The 15,765-nt window shown below is 36.6% G+C and overlaps 1 protein-coding gene across 1 annotated transcript; it reads right to left on the bottom strand.

Annotated features, from left to right (window-relative positions):
- Positions 1-11,782: 11,782 nt before the first annotated feature.
- LOC139896165 (F-box/kelch-repeat protein At5g60570) lies at positions 11,783-13,536 on the bottom strand. The gene is made up of 2 exons (XM_071878753.1): positions 13,390-13,536; positions 11,783-13,277 (listed from the first exon to the last, which is right to left on the bottom strand). The coding sequence occupies exon 2, from the start codon at positions 13,058-13,060 to the stop codon at positions 11,894-11,896; it is 1,167 nt and encodes a 388-aa protein (XP_071734854.1). The 5' UTR covers positions 13,061-13,277; positions 13,390-13,536; the 3' UTR covers positions 11,783-11,893.
- Between the last annotated feature and the right edge of the window lie 2,229 nt (positions 13,537-15,765).

The following is a 15,765-nucleotide window of genomic DNA, read 5'->3' as shown; positions in this document are numbered from 1 at the left end:
GATTATATTATGCAACATGTTGTATTAGCTAATGGAGAAACACACATTTAAATAAGTAAAAAATAAATACCTTTTTCCTTAAAACTAAAACTCACACAATTAACACGAATTTAATAATGAATATGCTTACAAGGGAACTTAATCTTAACCTCTTTGTTTTAAAGACTCTTGAATACCAATAGGCAATAACACTATTGCAAAACACCCCGTCTCGAGCCGTCTCGACGCCCGTCTCGACGGTTTGGTGACTAGTCCGTTCCGTCTCGAAGAAAACCGTCTAATATGACAGTCAACGTTCAAAATTCGGGTCAAAGTTGAAAAAAATCGGGTCAAAGTCGGTCAAAATTCAGAAAAGCCAGAAAATCGGTAAAATATATCGTATTTTAGTGTAAATTTTTTTATTAAATTAACGATGATAGCAATTATGGGTACAAATTAATTAATTAAGGTTTTTAGCTTTAAAATATGTATACATATATGCATTTTTATACTTATATATTTAAAAGTCAACTTTGGTCAACGTCCGTCTCGACCCCCGTTTCGACCCCGTCTCGAATGTCTCGACCTTTTTAGGACCCGACCGTCTCGACCCCGTCTCACGTCTTTTGCAACCTTGGGCAATAAGCCCTTTGATAAAAAAAAAAAAAAAAAAAAAAATTTATTGATATATATATTTTTTTTTGAAATGCTATATGTATTACAAACCACAAATGGTACAAACAGAGAGTTGCTGGGACATTCGCACACACTGTACAAGAATCGAATGATACCCAGATACGAACGTATATACACATTAACAATCCAACATTACAATTGTGGATCAAAACACGAACTTAACAATTAATAAAGATGCGCTATTCTTGAGTGAGCCAAAGTTTAATTAAAATCAATTCCACTATTAGGCTAATAAAGTATCCACTTAAGAGAAAACACTAATTAGAAGCAAGTATGAAGCATCTATGTATGTTCTTATAGATAAGATAAAGTGATTAACTCAAAGTAATTAGTGTAATGAACTAAGCACATCTTTAAAACCAAGTACACATACTTATGTAAACCAAACTAAGTGGATTGGACCCATATAAAGAGAAATCACAATAAAAAGTCTTTTTGATAGAGTATAAAGAAAAAGCTATATAGTAAAGGTGATATGATAAAGATGAAGTTGAATTTGGGCCTTCATTTGAAATTAAGCATGGGATATAAAGATAGATCCATGAACATTGACTCGTTCTCGTAAAAGTTGTTTCGACGATCTAATGGTTGAGTCGTAATCTTTATACATCCACGATTTAATCACCTTTGGATGATGTTTAGCGAGTTGTATGGGTAAAGATCGATAGACTCTAACTTGAGTGTGAATCCGTACACCATGTACTTTAATATAACCAAAGTTGCGAAAAGCTCTTTGACATAAATCGCGTTTGTGGTCCAACATCGTGACTTGGTCTTAACAGCGAAAACGCGTATGTGTCCATTGAAGACTAATCTAACGCCTTAGTAGAAAGCTATTTGAGGGTTTATATATTAGTGAGAAACCTACATGGCATAGATGATACATTATTGATCGGAGCTAGTGGATGTATTAAGCCCATATAATGCAAAGCAGACACTCCAAAGTCAAAGGTTCAACGTGTCAAAATGGGTGGGTATAAAGATGTCACTACATGGATTTGGAAGAAGGTTTAAGAGTGTTTCCTAATAGGAAACTAGCACATAGCCACAATTTACTAGGAGGTGGTGGTAGTAGTAGTAGTAGTAGTAGTGGTGGTGGTGGTGGTGGTGGTGGTGGTGGTGGTGGTGGTGGTGGTGGTGGTGGTGGTGGTGGTGGTGGTGGTGGACGACTTAGGCCAAAAAGGCTAAAAAATCAAAAAGTTAGTGGCATCCGATATTGTGCTAATTGTCACGGACTTATCTCGATAAGCTCACGTGCTGCACTTAGTCTCTACTAAGTCAGCCTTACTCGGACCTTAAATGATTCAAGTAACCAAAAGAGAAAATATTATAGAACAAGTGGAATTGAAGAAAATACTTATATTGCTTGAGAATGCTTTACAAGAGAGAATGTTTGAGATTTGAGGTGTGGTGTGCCAAATGAGGCCACCCCTATTTATACTACCCATATCACAAAATGGATGGCTAGGATTAAATACAATAGATGGCTAAGATCTAAGAACTAGAAGCTTCATGTGTCTAGATATTTCCATGGACATTCTATACCATTCCATGGAAGAACTCATGGGAAAGTTCTAGTGAACTTCCATGAGGTTCTTGGGCCTTCTTTGATTTTGACATATTGGGTCACAAACTTAGTGGCTTGGGCCATAAGATTAATGGGTTGTGACATTCTCCCCCACCTAAGCTCACGACGTCCTCGTCGTGTGATCCTCGTGATACTTCTTGATTTTGTCTGTGAATTGCCACAATAAGTCTTCGGCCTCCCAGCTTGCTTCACTATCGGGTAAGTTACGCCACTTAACTAGGTATTCTCTATAGCTCGTCACACCTCGTCTTCGTACCGTTCGATGCAACAAGATATCTTCCACCTCACGATAAAACGAAGTTGCAACTGCCATTGGTGCACGTTTGGAAACTCCTCGTTCTGGGTTTTCCTCGTCTCCATAATAAGGTTTTAGAAAACTTACGTGGAAGACTGGATGAATCTTTAATTTGGGCGGTAGTTGAACTCGATAAGATACATTCCCAACACGTCCAATTACAGGGAATGGGCCTTCATATCTCCGGATCAATCCTTTGTGCACCTTCCTAAATGTTTTGAATTGTTGAGGTAAAAGCTTCACCATCACTTGGTCCCCAACTTTGAACTCAACATGTCGTCTTTTCTCATCCGCCCATTTCTTCATTTTCTTGGCCGCCTTATCTAGTGATGCCCGCGCCAAGTCGGCTTGTTCGTGCCACTCCTTCATCGTTCTATAAGCGGCTGGGCTGCTTCCATCATATGAAGTGGCCAAAGCATTCGGGGTCAATGGTTGACGCCCTGTTACCAACTCAAAAGGACTTTTTCCCGTGGACTCACTCCTCTGCATGTTATAAGAGAACTGAGCAATATCAAGAAGCTTAGCCCAATCATGTTGATTTGCACTTACATAGTGTCGAATATAGAGCTCCAATAGTGCATTCACCATTTTCATCTGTCCATCCGTTTAGGGATGAAAACTCGTGGAGAAATTCAAGTCTGTCCCCATGATCTTGAACAACTCCGTCCAAAAACGCCCCGTGAACCTCGGATCTCGATCACTTACTATCACATGCGGTATCCCCCAATACTTCATCACATTCTTGAAAAATAGTTTTGCGCTTTCATCCGCGGTAACTTCGGATGATGCGGCTATGAAGGTACCATACTTAGAAAACCGGTCTACCACGACTATAATACTACCACACCCTTCCGACTTGGGTATGCAAGTAATGAAGTCCATGGAAACACTCTCCCATGGTCCTTTCGGTGTAGGTAGCAGCTGTAATAGTCCTCCTGGTTGGCGTTGCTCTATCTTGTCTTGTTGGCATATTAGGCATGTCCGCACGTACGTCTCTACGTCGTCTTCCATCCTTGGCCAATAATAAGTGCCTTCTACTAATGTCAGCGTCCTCTTGATACCTGGATGACCAGCCCACTTTGATTCATGACACTCCTTCAAGATTGTCCGTCTAAGATCACCCCACTTAGGCACATATAACCGGTCTCCTTTAGTGAATAATAGATCACCCTTGAGCCAAAACCTTCGCGTTTTCCCATCTCGAGCCAATCCAACAAGGTTTTTGGCTATAGGATCATGCTCTAATCCCTCCTTTATACGATCTTGAAGGAAGAATTGTGGTTTTGTGATCGCTGCAAATTCCGCCTTACGACTTACGGAATCAGCTACCACATTGGCTTTCCCAGGCTTATACTCCAACACATAGTCAAATTCGGCTAAGAAGTCTTGCCAACGAGCTTGTTTGGGACTCAACTTCTTTTGGGTTTGAAAATAACTCGTTGCCACATTATCCGTCTTGATCACGAACCTTGATCCCAAAAGATAATGCCTCCATGTCCTCAAACAATGAATAATCGCTGTCATCTCTTTCTCTTGCACAGTGTACTTTCTTTCCGCCTCGTTAAGTTTTTGACTTTCGAACGCGATTGGGTGACCTTCTTGCATTAGAACTCCTCCAATAGAAAAGTTCGATGCGTCTGTGTGTAACTCGAACGGATTGGTCACATCCGGAAGTCTCAACACCGGTTCTTCCATGACAGCTCCTTTCAACTCCTCGAATGCTGCTTGACATTTCTCATCCCACAACCAAGTTTTATTCTTCTTTAACAATTCTGTCAATGGAGCCGCTTTCGCCGAGTATCCCTTGATAAAACGACGATAGTAGTTTACTAAACCAAGGAAAGATCGTAAATCAGTCACCTTCGTTGGTGCCTCCCACTCTTGAATTGCCTTAACCTTAGCCCCGTCCATGAGTAACTTCACATTTTTAATTCTATGTCCAAGAAAATCCACCTCCTCTAATCCGAATGAACATTTCTCTAGCTTCACATACAACTCGTTGTCCCTTAGTACTTGGAATACTTGCTTCAAGTGCCTCACATGATCTTTCATGGTGTCGCTATACACGACTATGTCATCCAAGTACACCACGACAAACTTGTCTAGGAACGGGTGGAATAATTTGTTCATCAAAGTACAAAATGTGGCAGGGGCGTTGGTTAAACCAAAGGGCATGACTAGGAATTCATAAGCGCCATACCTCGTCACGCATGTGGTCTTAGCCTCATCTCCTTCGGCAATTCGGACTTGATAATATCCTGATCTCAAGTCTAACTTGGAGAAGTATCTCGCCTTCCCAAGTTGATCGAACAAATCAGCAATAAGTGGGATTGGGTATTTGTTCTTGATAGTTACCTTGTTGAGTGCCCGATAATCTATACACATCCGCAAGGACCCATCCTTCTTTCTTTGAAATAGCACCGGAGCACCATACGGGGATTTTGACGGTCGGATGTATCCCGCATCCAGCAACTCCTTGAGTTGTCTTCGCAACTCCTCTAACTCGGGTGGTGGCATTCGGTATGGGGCTTTGGAAGGTGGTTTTGATCCCGGCTCCAACTCGATCGCATGGTCAACCTCCCTTCTAGGTGGTAACTTCTTTGGTAACTCCTTGGGCATGACATCCTTGAACTCATCAAGGACCTTCTCAATTTCCTTGGGTACCTCTAGTTTTCCCTTATCTTCAACCGTCTCTTGCTTTGCTACCGCTAAATAGCATGTCTCATTCTTGTTGTACCCCTTCTTGAATTGCATGGCCGAAAGTGACTTGGATGCACTCTTGCTTCCACGTTCGGTTGACACCATACAAGTCTTCTCACCATCCAAGATACACAGTGAATTAGCAAACGGCATAGGGAAACCGCGTACCTTATCTAGGAACTCCATCCCAAGTACCGACTTGAAGTCGTCCATAGGCACGACTGAGAGATCAATCATTCCTTCCCATTCTCCAATCTTCACATATACGTCTTTAGCCACCCCACTAATCGGTCTGGCACTCGTGTTCACTGTCTTCATCATGCCACTCTCTTTTGTTTCCTTAAGTCCTAGCCTTTTGGCTTCATCGGTGGAGATAAAGTTATGAGTTGCTCCCGTATCCACCAAAGCTCGTACCCGATCTCCACAAATGTTAATATCTACGAATTGGAGTCCTTTAGCCACTACCTTGGGTATCTCCGTCTTGGCCTTGATTGCGTTGAGGATATGCATTGATCCTATGCACCGCTCCTCATCCTGACAACCCGCCTTTTGAGCTTCCATAGCATGAAGGCTAGCTTTCTTCGGACAATCTCGGGCTCTATGCGGTCCATCACATATGAAACATCCATCATTCTTGTAAGAAGTTTTTATGCTCTTGTTATTCCCGGTTGGTGGCTTACGTGTATTATCATTCCTTTATTGGGCGGGCTTATCTCCCCCACCTTTCTCATGGCTCACCTTCTTATCTTTTGACTTGAACGAATCTTTCCTATTAGCATGGTCAACTAGTGCCTCCGCTTGAGCAATTGCGGTGGCAAGGTCTTGGACTCCTCGTCTCTCCAACTCCATTTTAGCCCAAGGTTGCAAACCATCGAGAAAATAGAAGAGAAGAATATCATCGGGAATATATGGGACCTCCAGGCTAAGGTTCGTGAATTCTTTAATATACTCCCGAATCGTCCCGGAATGATGTAATTTACGTAGACGACTCATCGCATCCTTTTGAGCATTCTTGGGGTAGAATTGATTCTTAAGTTCAGTAAGGAAATCATCCCAAGTATCAATAGTAACCGTACCTTTCTTGATATCTCCATATCGACGACGCCACTATAACGCTGCGGTATCCTTCAGGTAATGGGTTGCTCTTGATCTTCATTGCATCATCCACTATGTTGACTCCCTCCAAGTATTGTTCCATCTCCCATATAAAATCATCAACCGCTCGGGCTTCTCGCTTCCCCATGAACGGTGACGGCTTGGGAACGTCCACCTTCAGAGCATTGCATCCAGTGTTGCCACCCCCCACTAGCCATGAATCTCAAACAAGAGTTCATGTTGGTTTGTAAATCCACGAGGCGTTAGTGAATAGTGGAGACCTCCCCCTCCATTTCGCCTCGCAACTTCGTAATCTCACCCATGAGCATACCCCTTAAGTCATGGATCTCACGTCGCATGTCAACGTCTAGCACGTTGATTGCACTCTTGCAATCATCTTTCAATTCGTCAAAGTCCCCGTCCAAACCATCCAAACATTGGTGGACGTCTTCGACCTTTGCTTTCACGTCGTCCATGGATGTCTCTACATCCATGATCCTCTTGTCCAAGTTTGCGACAAAGTCTTTGGACGTACCTTGGTTCTTCTTGACTCCTTGGCGAGTCTCTACCCGACCACGAGTCTCATCACCCATCACACCACTTGTTGCGCTCACATTCTTCTCGGTCTCGGTTGCCATCTCCTTGAATCGACCTTGCTCTTGATACCAAATGTCACGGACTTATCTCGATAAGCTCACGTGCGGCACTTAGTCTCTACTAAGTCAGCCTTACTCGGACCTTAAATGATTCAAGTAACCAAAAGAGAAAATATTATAGAACAAGTGGAATTGAAGAAAATACTTATATTGCTTGAGAATGCTTTACAAGAGAGAATGTTTGAGATTTGAGGTGTGGTGTGCCAAATGAGGCCACCCCTATTTATACTACCCATATCACAAAATGGATGGCTAGGATTAAATACAATAGATGGCTAAGATCTAAGAACTAGAAGCTTCATGTGTCTAGATATTTCCATGGACATTCTATACCATTCCATGGAAGAACTAATGGGAAAGTTCTAGTAAACTTCCATGAGGTTCTTGGGCCTTCTTTGATTTTGACATATTGGGTCACAAACTTAGTGGCTTGGGCCATAAGATTAATGGGTTGTGACATAATGGTAGGTAATTTTTTGGGTAAAGGGGTTTAAAGTTTTATAACTATATAAAAACCGTTAATTAGCATTCGATCGATTTTGAAAACTCAATTTGATTTAACAGCCACAAAATCAACGGGAGATTTGGTTTAGTAACTTTGTTGATGTAATGTAACACGTACGGAGTACAACTTTAGTAAGAGTTGTTATGCTTAAGCAAAGTTATTAAGATGACGATTTTGATTTGTAGGATCGCATGATCCTATGACCCTACTTCACAAAACGTGTAAAATCATTGCAGGATTGTAATTTTTATGGGCATGAAAGTAAGAACGTGAATTTGTAAATATTGATCATAAACGTTAACAAAACAGTATATAATCAGTAATACGATTGTAATCAAGATCACATAATCGTTTTATTCATATAATAAAATGTTTTCTTTTTTGTATTATTTTTTATATTGGTCTTATTTTACGATCTCAATCTTGTAAACTGAAAAAGATCGTAAATTTGTAGGCCGTAGCCAAGTATTACATTAATCATGAGAATACTTAAATGAATACAACTTTTAAGTTGGGATTCAAGGGACTAATCAGAGTGTGACATTTGGTGAAAAAAAAATTCAATTTTTTTCCTTTTCGATTTTTTTTTTAATCACATGTGATTGGATTTGACATCAGTAAATCACATGTGATTCTGCATGCCAATCATATGTGATTGTAAAACCCAATCACATGTCAAATCCAATCACATGTGATTGAAAAAAAGAAAAATATTTGAAAAAATAATAATTAAATTTTGAATTTTTTTTTTCCCCAATCACATCTGATTGTCGCGTCACATATCGCACTCTGATTGGTCCCTTAAATTTCAAGGAAATTGTTAGATTTACATGATTACAACTCTATTAGTCATTGTCTAAACTTGCCTATTACACAAGATAAAATAAGAAAAAAAAAAAAAAAAAACCTTAGGCATGAGCTATGGGCCCAATTATATACCTATATCTAAAAAGTAAAGGGGAAATGAATAGTACTATTCCTTTTTCAATAACTTTCATTATATATTATATTATATTATATATTATATATTATATACCTATATCTAAAAGGGAAATGAGAAATGAATAGTACTATTCCTTTTTCCACTTTAAACTTAGCCCCCCAACTTTTATTAAAATACAAATCGCATCCCCCACTTTATACTCTTATTAAAATACAAATCGCACCCCCACTTTATACATATATTTTTCCCAAACTTAACCCCCTAACTTTTATTAAAATACAAATCGCACCCCCACTTTATACTCTTATTAAAATACAAATCGCACCCCCACTTTATACATATATTTTTCCCCAAATTTCACAAACTTAACCCCCTAACTTTTATTAAAATACAAATCGAACCCCCACTTTACTAACTTTTTTTTTTCTTCTAATATTCAATTTTTACAAACTTAACCCCCTAACTTTTATTAAAATAGAAATCGAACTCCCACTTTGTACGTATATTTTTTTCACATTTCACAAACTTAACCCCCTAACTTTTATTAAAATACAAATCGAACCTCCACTTTACTTAATTTTTTTGTAAATAAAACCCGAACGCTAAAAGAAGCAACTTTCACAAAAGGAACAACCCTTCAATGTTAGATGTCGAAAAAAATTCTTTTTTACAAAATAGATCAAGACTTTTTTTTTAACTCGCATTCAAAACGGAGCCCCCGGCGCGAAGCGAGGGCTCCACAACTAGTCTATATCTAAAAGGTAAAAGGGAAATGAATAGTACTATTCATTTTTCAATTTCTACAAACTTAACCCCCTAACTTTCATTATATACCTATATCTAAAAGGTAAAGGGGAAATGAATAGTACTATTCCTTTTTCAATTTCCACAAACTTAACCCCCTAACTTTCATTAAAATACATATCGAACCCCCACTTTATAAGTATATTTTTCCCAAATTTCACAAGCTTAACCCCCTATCTTTTATTAAAATACAAATTGAACCTCCACTTTACTAATTTTTTTTTTTTTTACTAATATTCAATTTTCACAAACTTAACCCCCTAACTTTTATTAAAATACAAATCGAACCCCCACTTTATACGTAATTTTTTTTCAAATTTCACAAACTTAACCCACTAACTTTTATTAAAATACAAATCGAACCCCCACTTTACTAACTTTTTTTTTTAAATTAAACCCGAACGCTAAAAGAAGCAACTTTCACAAAAGGAACAACCCTTCAATGTTATGTCGAAAAAAATTCTTTTTTACAAAATAGATCAAGACTTTTTTTTTAACTCGCATTCAAAACGGAGCCCCCGGCGCGAAGCGAGGGCTCCACAACTAGTTTCATCTATGACCAGTCCCAAAGTCCAAATAGTATACCCACAAACAATTGCAATCCGCAACAAAACTTTGATTACTACGAAGTGGTGTTCAGAAACGGTGTTCCAAGTAAAAATGGTCCAGAATTATAGTACTCCGTATTAGTTTGTAACTGATCAGAAAAGAAAAAAAAAAATAAAGAACTTAATTTGTAGTCCGGTTGTTTGTGTTCATGGTTGTTTGAGGCTTCAAAGCTCTCTTGTAGTGCTTATTTGTAACCATTCTATGGATATGCACGAATTAACTGAACGAAAAACCGATTCATACACCAACCATAATTTTTTGTTTCAAGGTATTCTACAATTATATCCTAATTAGGTATCACGTTGTTGCTCACTTCTGATTAACATGTCTAATATTTCAATTATATCCTCTTATAATGCCAAAAACATAAACTCAAATTAATAAGTGATCTGATGAAGAACCATTTCCAATTTGTTCATAACATTCGTTAACATAATTAATCATGAACAATAAATTGTAACCTTATGAAACATATCACTTCTTAACCAGTTCGAATCTAGCAACACTCGGGTGAATAATAATTTTCATAAAACAGTAATTTATATTTTTGCAAGAGGTCTCAAGTTCGAATCTTGTAATGGTCGGATATGATTTGGAAACGGCCACCGAGTATCCAGATAAAGTGCGTACATTAAGTCGGAATACTCACCCTATTCAGTAACCCGAACATTAAATTTTTTATAAGTTTAGTAATCCATATTATCAAAAGTTTGACATAAAATGAAATAACAGATAAAAGTATGGTCATGTGTCCAGTCATAATAATGATTGCCAGTCCTTTATTGGTTACTAGTGTCTGAACAAGATTCATCCCCCACCACTCACCATTCTAATAGACACTGTTCCTAAAGCCTAGTCACTATAAAAAGCTGACTGTACTCTACAGTTGATTGCTTCATCCAACAGCATACAAACACAAACATAGGATCCAACAATTTGCCCTCACCAATCACATAACCTTTCTTTATTTGGATATATAGTTTCAAGTCCCAAGTCATCTTATTTAACAAGTACTAACAGCCCAATTAAACCCATTAAAATTTCACCAAATTTCAAAACTTTACAGTTGATAGTACTTGATGGGTATGTGAAAAATTGCATATTTCCTTTCCTATTTCATGCTTAGAGTTTAAAAACGTGTAGATATCAAAACATTTGAAATAAACTTATTTCAATAAGACCACTTCCAACGGTGTAAAAACGAGCATGGGGCATCCGATGCAGCAGCCCACAACAATCCCAACAGCTCTGTAGGGCCGCCGTTGTCGGTGGCGTTGTGGGCATGGGACATTGCCAACGATACCCACAACATTTTTTGGGCAAAACGGATTCATAGAGAACTTAGGTGAGAGAACGTGAAGAACCTATTTACGCGATGGGGTATTTTTGACATTTTAACATTAATTTCAAGTTTCAGTTTTTTATTTAAATTAAAAAACACATGATTCTATGGGTTCTCACAAATCAAAAGTTCTCTTTCGATCTTTTCACTACTAATATAAATATAAAATATTATTCTTTTAAAACTTTTTCACTCAACTACCAATCACATTTTGCCGCATCATACACATCTTCCCACAACATTACCATAACAACCCTATTTCTCATAAAGATTGTCCATGTTAACACAATTTCCCCCTTAACTACACAACATCACTTAAACTGTAGGAAATGGTCGAAAAGGCACAACGCAATTAAAATATACAAAATCCCGGACACCCTCTAACGATCTAACAGATACATCAATATATTAAATCAGTCAACTTGATCTTCATAATGAAATTTTAAAAAGTTTATTGCCACATGAAGCAGGGGTGCATAGAAACAAAGGAAGCACACAAAAGATAGGAAGAAACAAAAAGAAATAAGAAAAAGAAGTGCACCCTTATGAGTAATGAGGTCACAGATCAAGAAAGTACCAAACTTGGGTTACAATGATAATAATCTTTAAACAAAGTGATGGTGAAATTGATAAAGTTATTAACCCTGAAAATAAAATTTTAGTTTACCTACAGTCAGGTCTTCAGCAACCCATCACAGCACAATTGTAAACAAATACTCCAGAATGCTCCTTTACACCAAGAACCTGCCAGTCCAAAATCCCATCTTTGACCCCTGAATTTGGACTCCAAGAATTAAGAACTATATTTTCACCTTCTGGACCCCGTTGACCACCAACAACTAATAGTCGTTTCCCACAAGCCTTAAACGCCAAACCCCAACCGTTAGATAAATCAGCCCGAACCGGTAGTCGTCCCAAAACATTCCACAAGTTCTTAACTTTATCATACTTCTTAACCATGTTGCTCAAATACTCAACTGCATATAACTCATCGCTTACAACCGCAACAAGAGGCGGTGCTTGTGCAGCACGGTTTACATTAGGGTACATCCCTTCGATCTTTCTCCAAGTTTTCGTTTCGAGGTCAAACTCCTCACCACAAGTCAACCAGTCGGTAGGACTTGTCATACCTCCGATCACGTAAAACTTTCCATCCATAAAAAAACCCGAACATAACCTTCTAGGTGAATGCATGTTAGGCAACATTTCCCATTTACCAGTTGTGGAATCATACAATTCAGCAGACTTTAAAACTTTTCCATTTTGATCAGTGCCTCCTGCAACAATAGCTTTTGACCCAAGTGTGCCGGACCCAAATAAACAACGAGGTTGATTCATTCCTTCACATTTTAACCAACGCCGTTGAAACAAACTATATTTCCATATCGCAAACCCAAAAAGTTCACGCCCAAAAACCAATAACTCACTCCCAACAGCTAAAGATTCTTTATCCGCGTGATTAAAACATTCATCACAAGGCATTTTAGGCAATTTCATCCAATTCTTACTAATTGGATCAAACCCCTCCCATCCTCTAGGATCCGAAACCATATACACCCAATGCTCAATTATCCCTAATTGTTTCCTTAGTTCATACAAATAACCACTTTTCACAAGTGAATTATACCTCACATTTAACGAAGATAACGAAGCGTAATCGAATCTACATACCCAAGCAAGACACATTAAAGCAACATCATCATATATCCCAGGAAGTAGAGAATCATCTGATACATTTTTCTTCATCTCTAAATCTTGTTCATCCTTCAACAAATACTTTGAAAAAGTACTATAATTCATCTTATCACAGCAAGTCATCAACTTTTTCTTATCAGAACCTAACTCCATCTTTCTTCTAATCTTTTTTGTATACCCCAAAACCTAATTAGGTATATATGTATATTTTTATATACATACACCCCAAAAAGAATCAACCCCCAATTTGAATTTGCTATACCTCTTTATTAACTATCTCAATCAATAAAACAAAATCCAAATTTGACTTTTCAAAACAATTATTCTTCAACCTATATCCATCAATTTAGGCAAAATCCATTACAAAACCCTAAAACGCATAAATCAAACCATTAAATCGATCAAAACCCATCAAAAAGATTTAAACTTGACAACCAATTTTGTTTCTTTATAAAAATAAACATTGAATTGATAGATCTCACCGTGAAATCATCGTCACAGCGGTGGCGCAGGCGCCGGAAACAATCGCAATTATACAGACATCTGAAATATGTAATTCCTGTTGGGTGTTTATTGTTGAATTTGTGTAGGATAGAAATAGATGAGATAAAAGGGTACGTTTTGTTAACACTTGATGAAAACTGAAACTGGTTGAAAGAAAAAAGTGGATTGAAAATGAATACAGGTGTTTGTGTTGTTAAATGTTACGTTTTTGCCCCCTTAAAATATGATATTTTCATAGATATGCCCACAAGTATTTAATATTTATATATTCTGGTTTAATATTGTATCTAATCAATACAAGACAAATCACCTAACAGCATAATAATAATTTAACAAAGAATATGTTACTCATCTTCAATTATTGATGATTCAGAAATTCTTCTTGGTAAAATGATAAATAAAATGGATGTAATTGGTGAAGTACATATAATATAACGTATTTATATAAAAAAATATTGTGAACCCATATATATTTAATTATTAATTTTTATTTAGGGTTTATTTGCTATATTGATTTGGTTAAAGTATTAGACGGGTTGCATAGGTGGTTAAAATGGATGTAATTGGTGAAGTACATATAATATAACGTATTTATATAAAAAAATATTGTGAACCCATATATATTTAATTATTAATTTTTATTTAGGGTTTATTTGCTATATTGATTTGGTTAAAGTATTAGACGGGTTGCATAGGTGGTGGGCAACGGCGTTGCCGTCCCACTTGGCAAGCATCCAACGTCCCCATGAGTTGTATTCATGTGTGGGTTGAGCAAAATTTGGAGCTTCACGTTGCCATTCAACGCAACAAGCAACACGCGTTGGTTGTTTTTTTTATAATTTTTTATTATTTTAAAATATTATTTTTATTATTTTTTAATACTTAACTAAATAATACATCGTCACAATACTCCTAACCCGCACTACCACTACTCCACAAAAAAATCCACACGTCATAATCATAAAAAAAATACAAAAAACACACCACCAACTCACGTCTCCAATCACTACAAATAGTCTTAGATATGGAGATGGATAACATATGGATTGAATTAAGCTATATACACATTCATATTCATGTATTACATTTTATAAGATTCATATTCATATCCAAATATATTTGAAATCATCCGTTTATAACTTTATACACATATTCGATAAATAAAATGAGTTAATGGATTCCCATATAATATTAATAACTTTTCTTGAACTATGATCATTTCTAACATAACAATTTGTTAATAGTAAAGATAGAGTATAATAGTTGAATAATTAAAAACACTTAGTTTTGTTCTTGCTACACATTTTGATCCATGTTTATTATCAATAATTTTTGTTGAAAAGGTTATATAAATTTAGTAAAATGATATTACATTCAGTGGCGATTTCATAATTATAATTCAATGGGGTCTCGAATTTTTTTCCCAGTATAATTATATTAGATTGTTATTTTAGTGATAGTTTACCTTCAAAAAAATTATAAATTTGAAAATTATATAGGATCCGAGTGGTGTCTTATACAATTCAAAATGAAAACTATAGATTTGAAAAATACACGGGGTCATACAATTAAATTTAGTGGTGTTCTATACAATTTATAGAGTATTTTCTAATAAAAACTTTCAAACTAGCGGTGTCACATGACCCCACGAGTCTATACATAGAATCGCCTCTGGTTACATTATACTTTTATATTACACTTTTATATCAATTATCATAGAATCACCCATGGTTACATTATACTTTTATATTACACTTTTATATCAATTATCATGGACACTATTCACCATTACAAAAGTGTAATTACCTCCTACTTCGAGGGTATTTTGGTACTTTATTTTGATAAAAAAATCTTTTTCTTTACAACAATTTATGGCTTCCTTTTCATCTTTTTTTTAAACGTCCAATTGGTCAATTACTAACCGATAACTAACCGAGATCACCGTTAACTAACTGAGATCACCTTACAGTGAAGCGCATGTTTGTATTTCTCGTTATTAAACATTGCACACTTGACTTGTATAGATAAATCCTAATAACTAATTGATTACTTTTTATCGAGTTTATGAAATCATAAACTAAGAGTCAACATGATGGGACCTAGGTATTATCTATATATACTTATTATCATGAGATGAGCACTATTTACAATGACAAAAGTGTAATTATCCCTAACTTCGAAGGTATTTTGATGATTTATTATATTTTCAAACTTTTTTCACCATTTTATTTACAACTTTTTTTTACTTCCTTTCTTCATTTTTTTTTAACTTTCAACTAATCAACCGCTAGCCGATCAAAATTAACGATCATTAACTGATCGAAACCACCCCACAACATAGCGCGTATTTATTT

Source organism: Rutidosis leptorrhynchoides, chromosome 3, assembly GCF_046630445.1.
Source record: "Rutidosis leptorrhynchoides isolate AG116_Rl617_1_P2 chromosome 3, CSIRO_AGI_Rlap_v1, whole genome shotgun sequence".
Taxonomy (NCBI): Eukaryota; Viridiplantae; Streptophyta; class Magnoliopsida; order Asterales; family Asteraceae; genus Rutidosis; species Rutidosis leptorrhynchoides.
This window is presented reverse-complemented; position numbering and strand designations above follow the sequence as displayed.

Excerpts from the sequence above, each read along its gene's own strand:
- LOC139896165 (XM_071878753.1), bottom strand. The coding sequence starts at position 13,060 with ATGGAGTTAGGTTCTGATAAGAAAAAGTTGATGACTTGCTGTGATAAG.